The following is a 20,000-nucleotide window of genomic DNA, read 5'->3' on the forward strand; positions in this document are numbered from 1 at the left end:
TGTGTGTCTCTGTGTATGTGTGTGTGTGTGTGTATATATGGACACATCTGTGTGTGTGTATGTGTGTGTGTGCATGCTTGTGTGTGTATGTGTGTGTATATATGGACACATCTGTGTGTTGGGTTCTGATGTGGGCACTTCCTCTCTCAACAGGAAGCACAAAACGCTGTCACTGATCAAAGATGGCCGGGTGATTGGGGGCATCTGTTTCCGGATGTTTCCGTCGCAGGGCTTCACAGAGATCGTCTTCTGTGCTGTCACCTCCAACGAGCAGGTCAAGGTACAGAGAACTCTCCTTTACGGGCCACGTACTTCTAGTTGCACATCATTTTAGAGTTTTTACTGTCAGTTCAGTGGACAGACAACCTGATCTACTGCCAATGTTTATGTAGGAGTGTGACCACGTAGCTGGCCACCGTAGTAACGTGTCAGACCCCATGCTTGCATAGTTAGTGTGTTGAACCCATGACCGTTTGGTCAGTTGAGTGCTGGGCAGACCAGGTTGTGGGGCCCAGTGGAGGGTTGTAGGCATTCACTATCCATGTTAGCACTCACATCAGAGTCACTGATCGGCTAGAGGATTAAATGACTTCTTAGTCCAAGTGCTAGCTGGTAGCTGATTGGCTGGGAGCAATGCTGTGTGTACCAATAGGAGGTTCCTGTTGTGCTGAGTCACACTGACAGTTTGCCTCCATAGGCGTGTGTGTGTGTGTGTGTGTGTGTGTTTGTGAGAGAGAGAGAGGGAGATCTGAGAAAGTCTGAGAAATTAAGAATGTTTGAGGAATGTGTGGTCTTTAAGATGGTTTATAGGTTTTTTTACCTGAAAATGAAATGATCACAGATTATTTCATCACAGTTAATCTGGATAAAGAGGTTGAATGCACATTGTGCCCCTCTGTGTACCTCTGAGTGGAGAGGACAATATGCAGTATTGCAGTACTTTTCATTTAGTGTGCAGCGTGGTGTAACAGTCAATAATGTTCCCTGCTTTCACATTTTGTGTAACATTAACAAGACATACTGACCCACAGTCTCACTTGCTGTGTAACATTAAATACTGACCCACAGTCTCACTTGCTGTGTAACATTAAATACTGACCCACAGTCTCACTTGGTGTGTAACATTAAATACTGTCCCACAGGCTCACAGTATTGTCCATTTGTCTCACTTGACACTGTCTCCCAGTCTGCTGTTTCACACACATTACTGTCCCTCAGCATAACATTGTGTGTAACACTGAATGCCATCCCTCTGGGCAGGGCTATGGCACACACCTGATGAACCACCTGAAGGAGTATCACATCAAACACGACATCCTCAACTTCCTCACCTACGCTGACGAGTACGCCATCGGCTACTTCAAGAAGCAGGTCAGTGGGCTTCAGGCTTCGAGGGTCCGGCATGGGGTCGGCCTCCTTGTGGGCTGGCTGGCCTAAATTAGCACTGTAATATTATACATAATGTACTGTTAGAGTTGACTGAGAGGTTATTTACTGTAACAGACACAACTAAAAGACAGGAATTTAAGTGATAATCGTTTTAGATTCACGCAATGTCTTTCTTTAATTTCTGCACCTGCAGAAGTTGTGGTAAAAATGCAAAAGTAGTTTGTGTAATTGGGAACTGTTCTGCAAACATCTGTTCATAAGCTCACTACAGCAGACCAGTGTACATCGCCGCTGACCCTGGTACACTGTCTCATGCTGTGTGTCACTGGCTCCCAGGGCTTCTCCAAAGACATCAAGGTGCCCAAAGCCAAGTACGTGGGCTACATCAAAGACTACGAGGGGGCCACACTGATGGGGTGTGAGCTGAACCCCAGCATCCCCTACACCGAGTTCTCCGTCATCATCAAAAAGCAGAAGGAGGTGTGTGTGTGTGTGTGTGTGTGTTCGTACACTCTTCCTAGGCGAATACACAGGTATTTTAATGGTTTAATGGTTTTAATGGTTTTATGTTGCTGCTTGTTGACAGTGCCATCACTGCTATAGCCTGTCTAACAGACTCCTATCTCTCCCTCTCTCTCTCTCTCTCTCTCTCTCTCCCTCTCTCTCTCTCTCCCTCTCTCTCTCTCTCTCCCCTCTCTCAGATCATTAAGAAACTGATAGAGAGGAAGCAGGCTCAGATTCGGAAGGTCTATCCTGGACTCTCCTGTTTTAAGGAGGGCGTCCGGCAGATACCCATCGAGAGTATCCCTGGAATACGTACGTACCCCATGAGTGCCTGAGGTTACTATGGCGATGCCATCCAGCAAAGTCCTCAAAACTCAGGCTCCCTTGCCAGCAATGTGTCAAGCCCTCTGTCCACAGTGCTTTGAGCCAAAGATGATTTTATGCGCAATAGCCAACCAATCAAAAACACCGGGCAGTTCAGCTGCCCAACCAGACACAGCTGAAATTCCTAATTCCAGAAGTAATAGGTTGGTAAGAAGCTCTGTTCCTCTGTGCCGGTATGGGCTGTCCTTGCATACTCATCTCAGTTAAGTGCACGGCTGGCAGAATGAGGCAGGTCTGAAATATGGCGTTCTGTAAAGGATGAAATGCAATATTCCGTTTGTTTTTGCAGGGGAAACTGGCTGGAAACCTGCTGGGAAAGGGTGGGTCTCGTATTCTTATCAGCTGTTTCTGTAAACTCCCTGATGTTGTTTCAGACTAAGCTGCTGACATTAAATCATTTTCAAGCAGCATGTCCCCATGGTGATGTAATATAATGTAAAGCTTTAGAGGTGGAAATAGATGATAAAGTTTAAGTGCTTCAGTTAAACATATTGCCTGTCTGTTGTGATATGGTGGAATTTCATTCAGAAATGAATGAAATTAGATGAATTCAGGCAAAAGAGCCAATTATAAACAGAATGTACATTTTCATTCTCTCTGTGTAACAACACTGAGATTACTGACAGTTTAAGTGTTACACAAGCTAATTTAAAGAAAGTTGCCAGAAGTTTCGCCGGAATTGCTATTCAAACAAAATAATTTGTGGCTCCAAAGTGCTATGCAAACCAAAAAGTTACTTCCACCCCTGAAGCTTCATTGCTTCTGTGAGTTACCGTCTGGCTTTTCCAGCCATTCTGCAGTGTTAGGGGTTGTTTTTGTGTTGTAAGAGTGTTCGGATTCCGCTGCTCGGTGCTGCCGTCTCACGCTGCTGTTTGCGTGGTGTTGCAGGAGGGAGATGAAGGATCCGGAGCAGCTGTACAGCACGCTGAAGACCATTCTGCAGCACGTGAAGGTGAGGGACCCGGAGCCGGTCAGGGCCAGCAGCACCGCCACGCCGCCACAGGCTGACCTTTACTGACCGTCCTGTGCTGCTGTTTCTCACAGAGCCACCAGAACGCCTGGCCCTTCATGGAGCCGGTGAAGAAAACGGATGCGCCCGGATACTACCAGGTCATCCGCTTCCCCATGGGTATGTACACAGATATGTGCACACACATTCATTTATAGGTACGCATAGTCATATTCACTGTCTTATGGGTAGACACAATGGTAATCTCTTTCTTATGGGTATGCACATTGACATTCACTGTCTTACGGGCACACACAAATAACGCTCATCAGTGCTCTTTCTTGTGGGTACGTCCATGAATAATGTTCTCTTCCTTATGGGTATAAACAAGTAATCACACTTATCTCTCTCTGCGTGAACACATAATGATACTGACTTTCTCATGGTAATGTTGTATGACTGCATTCTAATTGCACTGTAGTACTGAATCACTATAAAGTAATGCTGAAAAACCGCAGTGCAGTCACACTGTGATCGCAGTGTGACTCTGAATGGCCAGCCTGTAATGACCACGTGTAACCGCAGTCGACCGTGCATGACCGTTTCGCGGTAACGCTGAGTGTGAGCCTCGTGTTCCCGCAGACCTGAAGACCATGAGTGAGCGTCTGAAGAGCCGCTACTACACCACCAGGAAGCTGTTCATGGCCGACATGCAGCGCATCTTCACCAACTGCCGCGAGTACAACCCGCCCGAAAGCAAGTACTACAAGTGCGCAAACCTGCTGGAGAAGTTCTTCTACACCAAGATCAAGGAGGCAGGGCTGATCGACAAGTAACAGACCGGAACCGGGACTGAGGACGGACCCAGAACCGGAACCGATCCCACAGGGGGGGGAGAGTCACCAGCTCCGGGTGTTAGCAGAACCTTTCAAACGCTTTTTTATTACGTTGGATATTCTTTTTGAGGATGAACGCAGTACGGACGTGGTGGGAAGCAGCTGTGTGCATGCGCCATTTTCTCTCTCTCTCCGTTAACTCAGGAAAACAAACGTCAGACCCACAGATTCACAGGGGATTAAACGTCCAGCTCGTTAGCTTCAGCCAGAGCTTTGGATGGATGCTGCCGGAACTGGGAGGCGATAAAGAGCAGCCAGCCCGCGGTCCCAGCATGCAGCTGGAGCTCAGTGGCCCACAGTAGTGTGTGTGCGTGATGTCATGGTGTCCCAGGGGCCCCTCAGTGTTTACCGGTCAAAGGTTGTGTGTGTGTGTGTTACCCGAGAGTTCCACCTGCCAAAAAAAAGATATTTTGAACATGTCTGGAAGGATTATCAGCTCTTTCAAAAAGCAGCTTTTAAGTTTGTTTCAGTGTTTAAATGTTTATTTTCTCATGTTTCTCTTTGTTTTGTAACTGACGGATGGCATCGTTTTTGGAATTTACCCACAATCTGACATTTCTTGAAAACGAAGGCCTGTTGTCAGATAGACAAAATGCACTTATCATAAAGGCAAATATGCAGCAAAAAATAGGAATAGCATTTTCTTGATAATTGTGTTCAACAAGAAAAAACTAATGCACGCTTTATTGCCTATTAATTTAAGTATGTAGCGTACAATTATTTATGTGCTGTAATTTTCCAGGATTGTCAGTATAATGTCAAAGAAAAGGTCTTAATTTATTCTGTCTTATTGTCTCCCCTGCAGATAAATATCGATACATTTGTATTTTGAAAAAAAAAAAAAGATTGTGCAATAATTAGTAGTTTTGTTGTTTTGTAAAATGTTTGTACTTTTAAATATTTAGGAAGATCTGGCTTTTGTAATATGTGAAAAAAAGATATTTTAAGACCTTTCTACATTTGGTTCTAAAAGATATAGCATATTTTATAGAATGATTAAAATAGACCAAGCAGAACACACTCAAATGAATCTGATTTTTTTGTGAAGTTATTTGTTGAGGAGGCTTCCAGGTGGCTCAGTGTTCAAGGTACTTGCTGACCTCTACAGCACAGCCATGTCATGAGCTGATGATGACAGAGCTCCTGGGGTCACCGCAGTAAGAAAAGCGGATTGTACAGCTGCCGAGTCCAAAATACAGCTGCAGAAAAAGGAAAGGGGTTTATTTGTGGTGACTGCTGTTGAGGAAAGACCTTTCTCACAAGCAAACATTCTGTAATTTGCCATTCCTTCTTAAAGAAACACATTTTATATTGCTTTTTTTCCATGACTGTCCAGGATGATCTACAGGAACACTAAAAACAGTTTTAAGAAATGAAAACAGGCCCCAGATCCCACTTCCTTCAGCTTAGGTATGTTTCACACTTTACAGGGCAGCTTACTAAAACACATCAAACTTGCACCTTGCAGAGGTACAGCTGTGCTCATACGCTAAGGCCATGTGATCACAAGCCACTCCACACTTTACTACTGTCAACATTTGTGATTTTCCAAAAAATGTTCTGTTTACATCTGTGTCCTTGAACCCATTTTCACTATGAGCTCATCCGCAGGAAAACCATTTCTTAAAACATTTTAACAAAAAGAAGTCCATGCTAGCAGTTGTACTGCTACATAGAGAGTATAATCAATATGGGAATGCAATGCAAATGACCAGTGTAAACCTTTCTTTAAAAAATGCTTTTAATTGGTAAATGCACAGTAGCTGCTAAAAACAGTAGAGCCTCAACAGTCGGAAGTTCTTAAAAATCCACGAGCAGAGGCCAATACTCCACTCCTCCTCTCCCCAGGGTTAACCGCAGTACCAGCGCAGTGGAGCTCTCACAGACCGGAACTGCTCTGAGGTCTTCGATCACATAGAAGTAAAATTATATATATATTTACAGGTAAAAATCTCTCACAAAGGTGGTAAAACGCAAAACGTACATCTAAATATTCACTCAATGTTACAGCCTCACTGTGAAAACTGCGAGGCGCACAGTGCTGACAGACTCTACAGATGGATCCAACTCGAACCCTGAGCCAGACGGAGTCCCCTCAGCGACACCCGACAAACGACTCATTGTATTTCTGTAGGTTCTGCGAGTTCTTGATCGACTTCCTGGATTTTTGCTTGAAGATCGGCGAGCGCAGGAACATGGTGTCTGTGAATCGGTCCCCACGCCGGAGTTTCCTGCCAAAGAAAAGCAAAATACTCAGCACAGTTTCCTGGCAAGGCCAGTCATACCCTACTCCTATTCCAACCATAGACATGCGAGTAATCCAGCTGGTCCAGGGTCAGCACACCTTCACCGGAGGACCCACTGACATACAGTCAGAAGATTATGTATTTGAGCCCTTGTACTGAATCAAAAGCCCATCTCAGACGTATCTTACGTCTATAAATCACACTGTGATTGTACTATAATAGACTGTTTCTTTAAGAGAACTGAGAATTCTCAACTGCTCAGAGTGCTGCCTGTGGATGAACATGTCTGACTAGTTCCACAATCAGCTGAAAGTGCTTTAGTCTTATCCCTGACTGTTAACATGGAACAAGCTGAAACTGATCCCGGGTCAGCCCTTACGCGTTGAGCGTGGGCTCCTTGTAGTCGACGCTGATGGTGCAGCGGCGTCTGCGGGCGAGGTTGGGGGTGGAGCCTGTGCTGGGTGGGCGTGTCCGCCCAACAGAGAACTTCCGGAACGCTGCAGAAGAGAGATTTGTCACATCACACGGACTCGCCCCCCGAAGGGCCCGAACCCAGAGCCCACCTGTCAGGAAACAAGCAGCACAGGTGCAGAGAGAGAAAGGGATTGTGGGAATTATTTGTGTGCAGTCTGAAAAGCTGTGAATCAAACCCTCAGTGTAAATACTGGTGAACACAAGAGCTCACCGACAAACGTGAACAGCCAAAAACTGTGTCACAAAGTGGCAAGAGAGATACAAACCATCCAGAGAAGCAGCCAGACACCACACTGAGAAGAACCGGTCATTTCTGTCCGTTTATTATTAATTAGCTCAGAGCATTAAACGCAATTCTCAATCTGCACTGAAAACATGTGGACAAATGAAAAAACAGTTCACGGACCAGCCAACTGAGCTCAGAACAGTACTCAGCAATGCACTGTGGCCAGTCACATCTCCCTCAGACAGTGGTAGTAGCACTAGTGCATGTTTATTTGAATGTTAAAAAAGTCGCATGCAAATAGGTGCACCGGGAGGATCCATAACTGAGCGACAGAATAACTGAGGCTGACAGAGGAGCTGCACCTCAGGGAACCTCCAGAGCAGGAGAGAGAGAGAGCAAACACATCCAGACAAATCTGTCCTTCCCCATTGGATTAGAACGCCTTGTACTTCAAAAGTACATGAGGCATTTTATTTCCTAAAACATGAAATAACTGACATATTTGTGACCATGGTAAAGTGTAAAGTTTCACAGCTTTAGCGGTTCGCTGAATCCAAGTTAAACCCACTTACATGCACTACTGCTTAGCGATTGAACGAAAATATGGAAGACTAAAATAAAAATGGGAGAAATTTCATAGGCCCGGTTGCCAGGCTACAACCACATATCCTCCTGATTAGACCTGTTCTACGCATCAAAGATAAAAGACTGAGGACTTCTCTAGGGCTGCTCTATTTCTGTGTATTCACTCATTTCAATAATCAACACTTACTTTCCCTGGCTGCTCCTCCAGGGAAGACTCTTCTCATCTATCACCTGCTAATTTTCTGTTGTCTGACTGTCACTCCATTTCAAAACAATGACAGTTTAGACACATTCAAACAACACACTGATGCACTAATGGGTCTTTCTACGTGCTAAGTGCAGGCAGAGCTGCTTATTTCAGTTTGGTCTGGTTTCTCCACACACTCTAATGAAAAGCCTTAGGTGGCAGTGAGGCCAGCTGACATCATGCACTAAGGTCAGGTGAAGTGAGGCTGATAGGCCACAGGTGGGAGGGTCCTACTGTGATGTCGGAGATTGGGGTTCAGATGACACCTCACACCCTCAAATGAAGACCCTACCTTTCTCTCTCCTCTTCTCCATGGTAACAGGGGTACGGTTCTCCTCTCCTGAGATGTGGAAAGCGTAGTCATCAGATGTGCATAGGGGGCTGTCAGACTGGGGGACCCCCGTCTCTACCCCTAGGGTGGCGGGGACGGTGTCTGCCTCGCTCTCCGCACGAGTGGGGGCTGATGGGGCAAAAACAAGTCAGTTTCCCACCCCGTTCCACAAGCCCTGCCCCGTACATGTGAAAGCACCTGTGTAAATATCTGTGTAAACACTACGCCGGGACACAGGATGGGAATACCTCATGGGCACGCTCCCTTAGCCAGGACAACACTGCGCACCTTTCACACACCCTTTCCCACAGCTGTGTATTTACTGATGCAGATTGGCTAACTGCCTTGGGCAGCACAGACTGGGACTGTGTCCATTTCCCATATTATCAGTGTAGGGACACAGGGGCGCTCACTATCACAGCCTAATTCATATTAGTCTGCTTAGGGCTGCTTAGGGCTGTTCCAGATCTACTGGGGCTGTCCTCACAGCCCTTCAAAGCCCACTGAGACATGCCTCTGGCCACCAAACTGCCTCTAGTCTCAAACTGATTTTTTCCCTCTGGAAAACATACAATAGTCATAGTTTCACTTCAACTATAAACGTGCTGTGCCACAAAAAATCTGACTGATTGACCGACGCAAGTAGATTCCTCAATCAAATGTGTAAAACATTTTCAGCAGGACAACTTGCCTATCTTACATGTCACATTATGTACATGCTCAGCCCCATTATTCCACATGTTGTCCACAGTATCCTTGTTATGAAGAACTGGAGATTTAGAACTCTGCACGATACAGCAGAGCCCCAGCTGGGATTAGAACATGCAACATTCTGGTTACAATTCAAATTCCCTGACTCCTCCGCCACGCCCGGTGTGGTGCAGCTACTCTGGTGAAGTATGCAGTGCATTACCTGGCAGGTTCTCCTTATCCAGTGCGCTAACGCGCCGAGCCTGGCTTCGACTGGGGGCCTCAGGGATGTCGGACACAGCGACAACCACGCCTGCAGACGCAGCTTTGACACGCCCCTCCTCTTTGGGTCCTGCCCACAGACAGACAAACAGATGGGTGAGTGCACTGAGCAGGCTTCCTTCACAGCAGGAATGACCTGTACAGACACAAAGGCGTGGATTCTCACCGCGGGCGGCTGGCGGTTTGGGCGACACCGTTTGGTTTGCGCGGTCACAGCCCTGTGCCTGCCTGGCCTGTAAGGCGGACCTGCGCTTGGACCGGGCCCTGCGAGGGGGGGTCTCTGCCCTCGGCCTGTTCGCCCCTCCCCGTCTACGCTTCTTGCTCGGGATGTAGAGGCTGTCGTCCTCATCCTCGGGCGAGCTGGACTCTGGGTCTGAGACGGCCACTGGGGGGCTGGGACGCCCGGTCTCCCGGGTCCCGGGCAGGTCTGTGGCCCCGTGGGGCGTCTGCTCGCCCTCCTCGGCGTTCCGGCTGCCTGCCCGGAACGGGGTCACGTGGACAGCCTCCTCGCAGTCAAAGTCAAAGGTGTCGTTGAAGCCCAGGGAGGTGTTGAGCTTCTCTGCGGGCGGGCCGGGTTTCTGCCTGGTACCGGCCCGGTCCCGGCTCTTGGAGCGGGCCCGGGGCTTGCTGTTGTCCCAGGGCTTCTTCAGAGGGGCGCGCTCAGGCTTGCGGCCGCGCTCTGGTTTGGCCCGCGGCGCTGCCTGCTGCTTCCTGACCGGTGGCGCTCTGGGCGGCGGCTCTGGGGTCGACTGCTGTGCCGCCCCCAGCTCCCCCGGCAGGGCCTCCAGGTCCAGCTTCAACTCCAGCTCCCCCTGCTGGCCCCTCGGCGCCGTGACACCCTCAGCCTCAGCCAGAGGCTCCTCCAACACCACACTGCTGCTTCTCTCACAGAAGGAGCGACGCCGGGAGGAGCTTCTCCTGCCCTCACCCCGCCGCCGCCTCGCTGTCACTGTCCTTGGCAACCTGCCCCAGTCGCCGTCACCGCCATCACCGACACCCTCGGAGGCCAAGCCTGTAGCAGCCGGCTTCACTGTAATAGGTGTTTACATAATTATAAAACACAATCCCGGGCAAACACACACAGCAAAAACAAGCCATGCAAAGCTCCGGGCCATGGAAGACTGCTGTTAAAGTAAAGATTTTCCTTGCTGACACACGTACCTTTGACTGTGGGATGTGCCGGCTCCTCAAAGCGCAAGTCGATTCCAGCAGGCTCCAGGTCATAGCTGGGAGTGACCCTGAAGGAAATCCACGCATGGGCAAATTTTTTCAGGATGGTTATTCCAAACAAACAAATCTGATCTAGAAATTGTTGCGCAAAAGGTTGACATTAACCCCTTCTCCCACTAGCAACCTCAGCCAATGATGATGACCAATATGTAATGAGTCACATGATGTCACTGATACGGTCCCGGTGGTCAGAACAGGGAGTGACATCATTCATAGTAATGATCTCCTGGATTAGTTTACCTGGCAGGAGAACTCAGCATGTGAGAAGGTGCTGGGTGCACAGAGTCCGACTCTTGAGGCATACTCTAAACCAAAATAAAATTAGAACATCATTTAGTATCATTTTAAAGTACTCCCCCCTCCCATCACAGAGAGAATCGGCGGGTGTTTACCGGCGCGTTGGCCAGCCGCTGGCGCTCCTGCAGCCTCCTCCTCAGCATGAGGAGGTGCAGCATCAGCGCCTGCTGCTCCCGCTTCATCTGCAGGATGACGCCCTGCGCCTGCCGCACCTTCGCCTTCTCCTCCTCCAGCGCCAACGCCAGCGCCTTGTTATTGATCTGCACATTTTTCAGAATGAACGCCTTGTTGTTATCTGCAACGAGAGGAAACAAAAATGGCAAACGGCGGCTCTACATTAGTTATGCAGGCAATAACAGCAGCGGCGTTACAGAACAGCAGGGAAACATTACACACGACAGAAACCCATGTAGTGTCGTGAAAATGTAATACCGCGTAACGTTAGTAACACAGTTAATGTAAGTTCTCACTGCTGATCTGGGTGTTGATCTTGGACCGCCCCCTGCCCGCGGTGCTGGCCCGGTTCAGGCGTTTGCTCCTCTTCTCCTTCATCCGCTCCTTGATGTCCTCCAGGCTCTGCTGGAAGGACTTCTTCTGCCCCCGCTCCCTCACCATGGCGGTGACCCTGGCGACAAGCGGGGGTCATCCTCACTGTCACGACCCCGTCACTCACAACAAAGAACAAGCTGGCTAGCTAGCCTATATTTCTGGATATCAACGTTAGGTTGCCAGAAAAATGAGATTTACAGTTAGCTATACAAGTGTATTAAATAAGCTGTTTTTGTTTAGCTGTGTTCCCCTGGCATCCGGCTATTTACTTAGCCAGGTAACTAGCTACCCAGTCTACCTGTATACCCTACAACAAAAAACGCATTCAGTTGCGATCTGCCCGGCTATCCATAGAACACAACGCTGCCTGCTAGCTAGCTAGTTCAGCTGTGTACAATGTCGCTGTTTCGCATGCTGGAACTGAGCAAACCAGTTCGTTAGCCAATTTAACTGGACATCGCTAGCAGCTACCGTTAGCTAGATTGGCTAATTTAAAAATTACAGCCGTCACTCAGTGAGAAGCGAGGTCCTTTTCTAAATGCTAGCTAGCTACCTCCTGACCGATAACTGAACTCTACGAGTTAAGGTTGTTTTCTTTTCAAGATTTGGCAATCATCTTACCTTTTTGTTAATATGCGATCAGCAGATTGTAGTTTTAGACACTTTTTCACGATCCCACAGGACGCATTTCCTCGCTTTTCTCTCACGTTTACATTCGAATTGTGCGCTGCGGGCCCTGATTGGCTGCCTGCAATACGGGAAACGTGTAAATGTGACGCCACTTCCCTGTTACGTTAGGTCATTTCCGGCCCGCTGATTTTGGATGTGCGAGGAAGAACTGATCCTGAATCAGCCGTGATGGGAGGTACCCGGGGCTATGATGTGAAAGCCGAGACAGCGTAACCGTGGATTGGGGGATGGAGTCCCTTGAACCATATCGCAGAATCATTGATTAATTTGATCCTGAAAGTCTATTTAATCTTATGATCTTAATTGTGAAGATATATAACTCAATATGTTGCTAGCTGGTGTCGTGGTACCTGTGCGGAAATCTCATTATCGTTAGCGTACCCATTTAATCAACTTTATGAGAACTGCAGATAATGTGGGCTTTCCCAGTGCGCTCAAACATTGTGCGAGATTAATAATTATGAACTGTTTTATGACACTTTGATGTGAATGGAAATTATAGCCGAAAAGGTCTTCGCAGCAGTACGCGGAACACGGAGGCGTTGGGTCTGGGGGGCGAAGATCTGAACCGAAGACCAAAGTGTCTGGTTTAACTCGCTGGATGCTTGATTACAATGCACTAGCTGATTACGTTCTTAGGCGACTCAATGATTTGTTCCCTGAAATAACAGTACTGCAATTTCAGGCAATATTGCAATTTCAGACAATGTCGATAATATTTTGCAAAACATACAAACATCAGCAGAAACCCAGTTAGTCAGAAATGTTTTGCGTTTAAACTCACGAGTCTAAATTAATGCTGAACACACTGTCAATCCGATAACAAGTGGGACCGGCAGGTGGCAGTAAAAACTTAGAAGTTGAGAAAGGACTTTTGTGTCTAATACAATTTTCCAAACAAGTTTGATCAAAGGTGACTCTCCGATTTACAACTTTTTCAAAGGAATTTTCCGTGTCACTGTGCTTTAAGGTCTCTGAGGACGTAGGAGAAAGCCGTACACATAATAAAGTAGTGACACTGTGAATGCCGGCTCCGAGTTGTCATCACTTCCTAAAGTTGTTTTTTTACGTAAAACTTCCATGTTTCCATACACACTAATGAAACGCAACCGGAGATACATTCCACTATCTAAATCTCAGCTGTTTTGATTGAATTCTGACGTAGAGGAGGAATGAATTAGACGTCAGAGAAAATGTTTCGTCCATTTTGCATACACAGCCCCCTTGTTAGCACTCTTTCCCACACTTCTCAAAATTGCAACATTTATTTAAATTTGTTCGCTCGGACTAGTCTACTTTTGCCACACTTCCCTTTAGTCCCCTCTAGTGGTGGCTGAGTGTAGGATCTACTTTAAAACCCTGTTAAATCACCGGGAGAATGAGTCACGCAGACGGGGGGAAATCATTACTGCGTGGATTTAAATAGCCCTGAATCTGAATACCCTCCCCTCGGGACGGGCGAGGTCCTGCGCTGCAGAGACGCCAACCGCGTCATCGCCACCTTTATCTGCTCGCGAGATGCATGCAGTTTAACGTCTGCAGAGCTCCAAAAGCGACAGTTCAGCTGCAGCGATCAGCTCGTGGGCTGCAGTGGTGACATGGCGGTTTCATGCCAGAATCAGTGGTGCAGTGGGAATGAGTCTTTGTTTAGGTTCAATGAGAAACAGAGGCACTTCAGTGCTCCTGGATCCTCGCCCAAAGCAATATGACATAAATAGAATCCATCAGCCCCCCTGTGTTTCAGGCTCACAGCGTTTGGAGGAGGATGTGGAGGTGTGCAGCGCATAAGAGCCCTCCAGACCTGAAGCGTTTGCAGTTAAATGTACAGTCCTCTCCTGTGGAGGTCACAGATGCAGAGCACAGAGAAGGAGAGAGAGGGAGGCACAGAGGCCAGAGGGAGAACAGAAAGGGGAGGCAGGAGGGGAGAAGGATTTACAGAGAAGAAGGGATGAAGAGAAGATGTAGAAACTTGAGAAGAGAGATGTAAATGAAGAGGAGATGGTGATTGGATGAGAGATGGCTTTATTTTAAAACACTTGCAATTAATATCTGACAGATTAACACATTAGTTGAATGGCATGTAAGTGAAAGAAACTGACACTTAAAAAGTCCTTGTAAGTGTGCAATGTTAGGTTACAGTACATGTAAAATAAAAAAGATTACAGGGACTTCCACTAATGACATGGTGTGAGTGGAGCACATCTGTGTAAGTGATGAAACAGTTGCCGTTTTTGGAGTTATTGAAATGAGTCTGTTGGAATAATAAGCACTAACGAGCTTTGTGCTTGTTTTTCACACTGTGGCAGGCCACCCCCTCAGACAACCTGTCGGGAAAAGGTTTTTTTTTAGACACGTTTTTCTTCCATCCTTCTTCCCCCATACAAAGCCCTTTCAAGCACAAAATGCCCTGTCAGATACTCAGCCTGTCGCATTTCAGGTTTCTGTGATGCCTGCGACTGTGTAACAGCCCCACTGTTGAAATGACAATGCTGCCTTTTGTGAACATCCATGGCTACAATGTCAGGCAGCAATTTCAGGGCCTGGGTAAGCGTGTAGTAACTGCAACTGTAATTAGCTATGAAAATAATGTTGTTACATAGTGATTTAATGTATTAAGTTGATCATGTCTAAACTTACAGATGCATAGTAGGTACTTGTATCTGCTCTAAGTAAAGGTAACCCTTTCCTACAGCTGTGATATTTCATTTCAGTGTAACTGTTACTATTCTCTATTTCTGTGCAACAAGCCACTGAAATCTTCACATTACAGTGTTACCATTTTTTTATTACATTAGTAGCCCTTATTCTGAGATGTGAAATAAAGTGCAGCTGCGATACAGTACAGTCAGGCAAACAGACAGAGACAAACGGAGAAATGAAGCAGATATGAGAGAGAGGGAAAGGCAGACAGCCAGAGCGCTGGAGTGATGGCGAGAGGAGAGAGTAATTACTGTCTTAAATACTGGCTTATTACTCGGTTATTAAGGCTCTGTAAAGTAAATTGCGGCTCAGTATTTTGGGTGGAGGGCAGGGCCGAGCCGGGCCTGTGTGAAAATGGGTCGACCCGAAACGCGATCAGATTAAATCCAGAGGGACTGGGATGGTTTCCAGGGAGCGCGGCGCAGGCCAAGTGTTTGGATATTAGTTCAAAGTCAATTTCACGCTGGCATTAGGAAGCCCTTATTCACACAGACAGTTATAAAGCCATGAAATAGCTGGCTACAGGGACCCACAGCGGAGTCACAGACTCTGGGATTCTCCTGCACTCAGCTGGATGCAGCAGTAAAGTGCAGTGTAACTGTGGTAAACCGTATCCCAGGCCAGCGATGAGCCAGGAGTGGCCGAGCACCCCGATCTCTTCGTCAGACTTTCATTCCTCCGCATTTACATGTTCCTGCTGATTTTAATCTCTGTTTTGGGTCACGCCTGATTTCAAGGACCTATTCATGCATATACTGTAAATGTTATTTGTAAGGGTAAAAATGACTAAATTTTATCAGTCGCTGAAAATGACTTCAGTGCCTTACTCAGTTACACAGAATTATTAGCTGTAAATTTTATTTGAATTTTGTTATTTCCACACAATTATATTATTAGCACAACTCAAAATGTGTGAGTCTGAGTGTGTATGTGTGTGGTGCTGTGTGTGTGTGTGTGTGTGTGTGTGTGTGTGTGTGTGTGTGTGTGTGTGTGTGTGTGCGTGCATGTGTGTGCAGGTGTGTGGTAGCTGCTGCATGCCTGCATTAATCCCTGCTGCGGGTGTGTGGTAGCTGCATGCCTGCATTAATCCCTGCTGCAGGTGTGTGGTACCTGCATGCCTGCATTAATCCCTGCTGCGGGTGTGTGGTAGCTGCTGCATGCCTGCACTAATCCCTGCTGCAGGTGTGTGGTAGCTGCTGCATGCCTGCACTAATCCCTGCTGCAGGTGTGTGGCAGCTGCTGCATGCCTGCATTAATCCCAGCTGCAGGTGTGTGGCAGCTGCTGCATGCCTGCATTAATCCCTGCTGCATCTGTGTGGTAGCAGCGCAGTGCTCTGATGGCCTTGCAGTCAGGGCTCTGAAAGTCGGTCGCCAAGAACCTCGCAGACAGCAGCTGGTGCCGGAGTCGCCAGGTAAACTCCATCCCCCTTCCCCCCCTCTCCCTCTCCCCCCTGTGTGAGACATTCTTCTCCAGAAATAAATTTGGAAGAGCTTGACTGCTCGAGGCGATGAGTTCTGACGCAGGTGATTCTGCATTCATGAAACTGTCCATTTTCTAATTTCCTAACGTATAGCAATACGCTTCGGGGCAGCCATCTTCAAGGGGATGCAAAGTGCGTAACCGCGCCAACGGAAGCATCTGTATGTACAGACTCTGCAGGTTTGATGGAAGAGACTGCAGGAAGTTACACAGGTTACAGGTTTTCTCCATGTTACCCATTTATGCCACTGGATATTTACTGAGGCAGCTGTGGGATAAGAGCCAAAGGTACCACAGCGGTGCAGCAGCAGGGAATTGAACCTGTAACTTTTCAGTTACAAGCCCTGCTCCTCATTACACCACACTGCTACCCCAAGATATGCAACAACAACAAAAAAATGCAGAGAAGTATGATGATAGCATTCTGTTCCACACAGGGTGGTGATCCACTGTGGTGTGAAAGGAGTTTGGAGGGGTAATCCTGCGCTGAACCCCAGGGGTTCTGAACGCCGTGCTCACAGAGTTGGCGACGCCTCGCCTCACCTGTCTGCCTGCGCCGGGTGCCGCCCGCCCCCTCAATCAGCCCCTGAAAAGTTTGAAATCATCTCTGGCATTATGTTTTCATTTGGCTATAATACCTTGTATTCCTGGAGTAATTGTTTCCAGAGAAAAGCAATTTCGCTCTGACCCCTGTGGCAGACGCCACCTGCACGGACGCGTCAAATGAAATCCCTGCGCACGTTCCTCACCCGCCGGCCAATCAGATTAAGGGAGGCCGCCGCGGCCTCATTGTGAGTGCTGAATTAGTGACCTTGATATGCGCACTGTCTGAATGCGGACAAAAACCGCTCACGGAGACATAACAGAGACATTAATAACACTTTTTCATTAAAAACTCGCCCAGGACTTTCTCTGGATGCGCTTTGCATTGGACCTCTGGTCATGCAAGGTAACAGCAAAGAAATTCTGAAACTAAAAATGCTCTGACTTTTCATCTATATGAATATTCACAAAGGGACTTGGCCAAAGTCCGAGAACAGAAGCTCTTAGCTATGGAACCAGGTTTTGAACCTGTAATGGCTTCATGTGTGTATTTCCTGTTTCCATATTTGGAGTAACGTTACAGGGCAATGGACAGTTCCCCGTGGTGCTAAAGACAGTGTGAGCAGAAAGCAGACATGCAGTGTGGCCTCCTGCCTCTGGGGGCAGCAGTGAGGCAGTATGGATCTGCTGGAGGACTGACCCTGAAGGGTGAAACATTCTACAGGAGTCACTCTGTCCATCCAGCACAAGGGGGCGCTGTGGCCTTCTTATAATGCAGCGCCCCTCTCCCGTCTGCCGTAATCGCGTCCATCAGACCTGCACATCCCGCGCCTCACCTGTCACCTGGCGGCCCAGCGATAGCGGGACTCTGACGAGCCCATTAAGATGCTATCTGTGACCCGCGGCTGGATCACAGAAACGTGTCCCAGGGCTTCATTACCCTTCAGCCGGGCTGAGGAGAGAGGGGCGAGACCTTTACACCAAAAGCGTCTGAGTCAGTGCCTGCTCAAAAACGCCATAGGATGGTCTTCCAGGAGCATCCCTCCACCCAAAGTGTCCTGTCTAAACAGCATGTGAATGCAGAGACCTCCCCTTCCAGTGTGTGTGCGTGTGTATGTGTATGTGTGTGTGTGTGTGTGTGTGTGTGCAAGCAGAGAGACAGACAGAGAGTAATGCCGAAGACTGGCGATCGATCAACAAAAGATTTATTTCCAGCGACGACCTTTTTCACTGGGACTGCCATGGAGGGATTCAGAATGCCATACACATTACGAGGAACAGAGCCAGAGAGAACAATGCAGACAGAGAGAAGAGATACCATTAAAGATCAATGAGGGGCAGATCAGAGACAGGTGAAAACGTTCAGTTTAATGTGGTCCTCTCCTCTGGCCTGGCACAGGTCACTCTGTGTGCTGATTGGACGTGTCCTCCTCTAAGAAAAGGTCAGGAGGTCAGTGGCTGTGACTCCATGCAGTGTACAGCAGTCTAAAGAGGCCTGTGACCCTTCCACAGCACCACACACACGCCTTGCACGTTTTCCAGTGTTTAGATTCTTTCTTTTCTTCTGCTTTATTTTCTGTGTCCGTCACAGCAAGGCAACAGCATTTCTGAAGCTTCTGTGCGTATCATTGATCTGGACAGGGAAGTTCTGTTCCACAAACCGTTTTGTTGCCACCCCTGACTCATGAATCCAAATGAGCCGATAAGCGTCTGTCGGCATGCATCCACAGTCCGGAGCTGACTCTGTTGCTCAATGAACCATTGAACAGACTTACACTGTGGAGCAACGCCAGCTGTCCTTTTAATTGACTGACTGCGGGATTGAGCTGGTAGACTCGAAAATCGCGAGTGAATTTGACCGCTGTTTGCCTGGCAGCTCCATTGCATTGCCCGCCTTGCCTATTTGTTGTGGAAATTTATACAGACTCAACATTTCTGCACAAGCAAGAATTAACCTCCCAATTAACACCATTCTCTGTGATCAATATGCAGAGAGGTGCACTGTGGGATTTGATCCTCAGCTCTCTGCCAGACTAACATGTGAGATGTTACTCTGACATGTGAGATGTTACTCTCCCTCACTAGTAGCAGTAATAATGTCTGCCCTTGTCTACCCGGGTTTGAATAGTGTTATGCTCACACTCACCGGTCTGACACTGTTGCTCTTTCAACTTTAATGGATACACTCATGTTCTATAGTGCTGGAAGTTGTTTTGAATAAAGGCATCTGCTAAATGATTGTAAACCCATATAATGTAATCAATGGTAGCAGCAGTAACTGTGGTATTACTGTGTTACTAATATTTGGATCCAAATCTAATCTAATCCAAATATATTTGGATATTTAGGCATACAGGTCTACAGGTCATGACCTCATGACTCCCCCACACTGGTCTTCCCCGTTGCTGCAGAATTAGAATTATTATGGTATGTCTGACTCTCAGTGGCTCTCAGCAGTCAAACTCCAACTCAGCTCCTGGAGGAAAGTTCCGGTCAGTTCTCCATGGCTTCATTAATTAAGCCAACTAGCTGTGTACAATTAACCACAGGCTGTTCCCTAAATACAATGGCTTAAAGGTTTCCCGGGGGTGGGGTGAGGGCAGCGCCCCCAGCAGTGATAAGGTCTCTCATTAGCAGGTAATGAGAGCAGGACAGGCTGCAGTGATGGGGGCGGGACGGTGTGAACCCCGGGGGGGGGGGTCACCCCCTCACAGGGCAGGACAGCATCTATAGGCCCCGCGCGCTCACGTGGACTGGCAGGTTAGGCGGAAAAGGGGGCGTTTTTCGGGATCGTTCCAGGTCAGAGCGCGGCCCCCGCAGACCCACATGCAACGCATTAGAATTAATCTGCCCTGCACCTCATGCCAGGGAGCCCAACGCACTCCTGCTTTAATGTGGAAAATATTATGAACCCAACGCGCAATTTAGCATAATAAAATAATAACTCAAAGCATGTAATCACCCCCAAGGCAAACACGGGACGAGAAGGGATGGGACTCGGTTTCGGGTCGGCCGGGTCCAGCAGACCCGGTCCAGGGGGGGCGGTTCTGCCAAAAACATACTCACCTCACACGGCCTCTCTTTGCAGGAGGTTCGAACCCAACGACATCACGGCCACGCCTTTCTGTATGTTCCAGCGCAGAAAATCAACAGCCACACCCTCCATCAGAGGGACCGGTCGTGGCTTGCCCTCTCCACTGTGGCAGCAGATCATGGCGGTTAAGACGCTGAGCTTGTGCCCTGAGCACTGAGGGCCTGGGTGGGGCGCGGCTGTTTTACCTGTAAGCCCCATGGGACTTCTCCATTTG

The 20,000-nt window shown here is 48.0% G+C and overlaps 2 protein-coding genes across 2 annotated transcripts in view; one reads left to right on the plus strand and one right to left on the minus strand.

Moving 5' to 3' along the window:
- Positions 1-4,919, plus strand: part of kat2b (K(lysine) acetyltransferase 2B) — a 13,525-nt gene extending 8,606 nt beyond the window's left edge. Inside the window, exons 11-18 of the mRNA XM_036555268.1 lie at positions 154-280; positions 1,261-1,371; positions 1,726-1,869; positions 2,091-2,205; positions 2,567-2,597; positions 3,166-3,229; positions 3,322-3,406; positions 3,869-4,919. Coding sequence (XP_036411161.1) covers positions 154-280; positions 1,261-1,371; positions 1,726-1,869; positions 2,091-2,205; positions 2,567-2,597; positions 3,166-3,229; positions 3,322-3,406; positions 3,869-4,062 — 871 coding nt within the window. The 3' untranslated portion in view covers positions 4,063-4,919. The remainder of the gene's footprint in view (positions 1-153; positions 281-1,260; positions 1,372-1,725; positions 1,870-2,090; positions 2,206-2,566; positions 2,598-3,165; positions 3,230-3,321; positions 3,407-3,868) is intronic.
- A 1,298-nt stretch (positions 4,920-6,217) lies between these two features.
- On the minus strand, positions 6,218-11,969 carry sgo1 (shugoshin 1). The gene is made up of 10 exons (XM_036516064.1): positions 11,901-11,969; positions 11,201-11,355; positions 10,826-11,025; positions 10,674-10,738; positions 10,365-10,441; positions 9,370-10,233; positions 9,145-9,273; positions 8,193-8,360; positions 6,748-6,931; positions 6,218-6,353 (listed from the first exon to the last, which is right to left on the minus strand). Exons 2-10 carry the CDS (start codon positions 11,343-11,345, stop codon positions 6,218-6,220), a joined length of 1,968 nt encoding a protein of 655 aa, XP_036371957.1. The 5' UTR covers positions 11,346-11,355; positions 11,901-11,969.
- Positions 11,970-20,000: the final 8,031 nt, after the last annotated feature.

This window comes from Megalops cyprinoides, chromosome 21, assembly GCF_013368585.1.
Source record: "Megalops cyprinoides isolate fMegCyp1 chromosome 21, fMegCyp1.pri, whole genome shotgun sequence".
NCBI lineage: Eukaryota > Metazoa > Chordata > Actinopteri > Elopiformes > Megalopidae > Megalops > Megalops cyprinoides.

Coding starts and splice junctions, on each gene's coding strand:
- sgo1 (XM_036516064.1), bottom strand. CDS start 11,345: ATGGTGAGGGAGCGGGGGCAGAAGAAGTCCTTCCAGCAGAGCCTGGAG. Junction 11,026..11,200: donor GATCAACACCCAGATCAGCA/GTGAGAACTTAC, acceptor CTCTCGTTGCAG/ATAACAACAAGGCGTTCATT. Junction 10,442..10,673: donor ATGCTGAGTTCTCCTGCCAG/GTAAACTAATCC, acceptor GATTTCCTTCAG/GGTCACTCCCAGCTATGACC.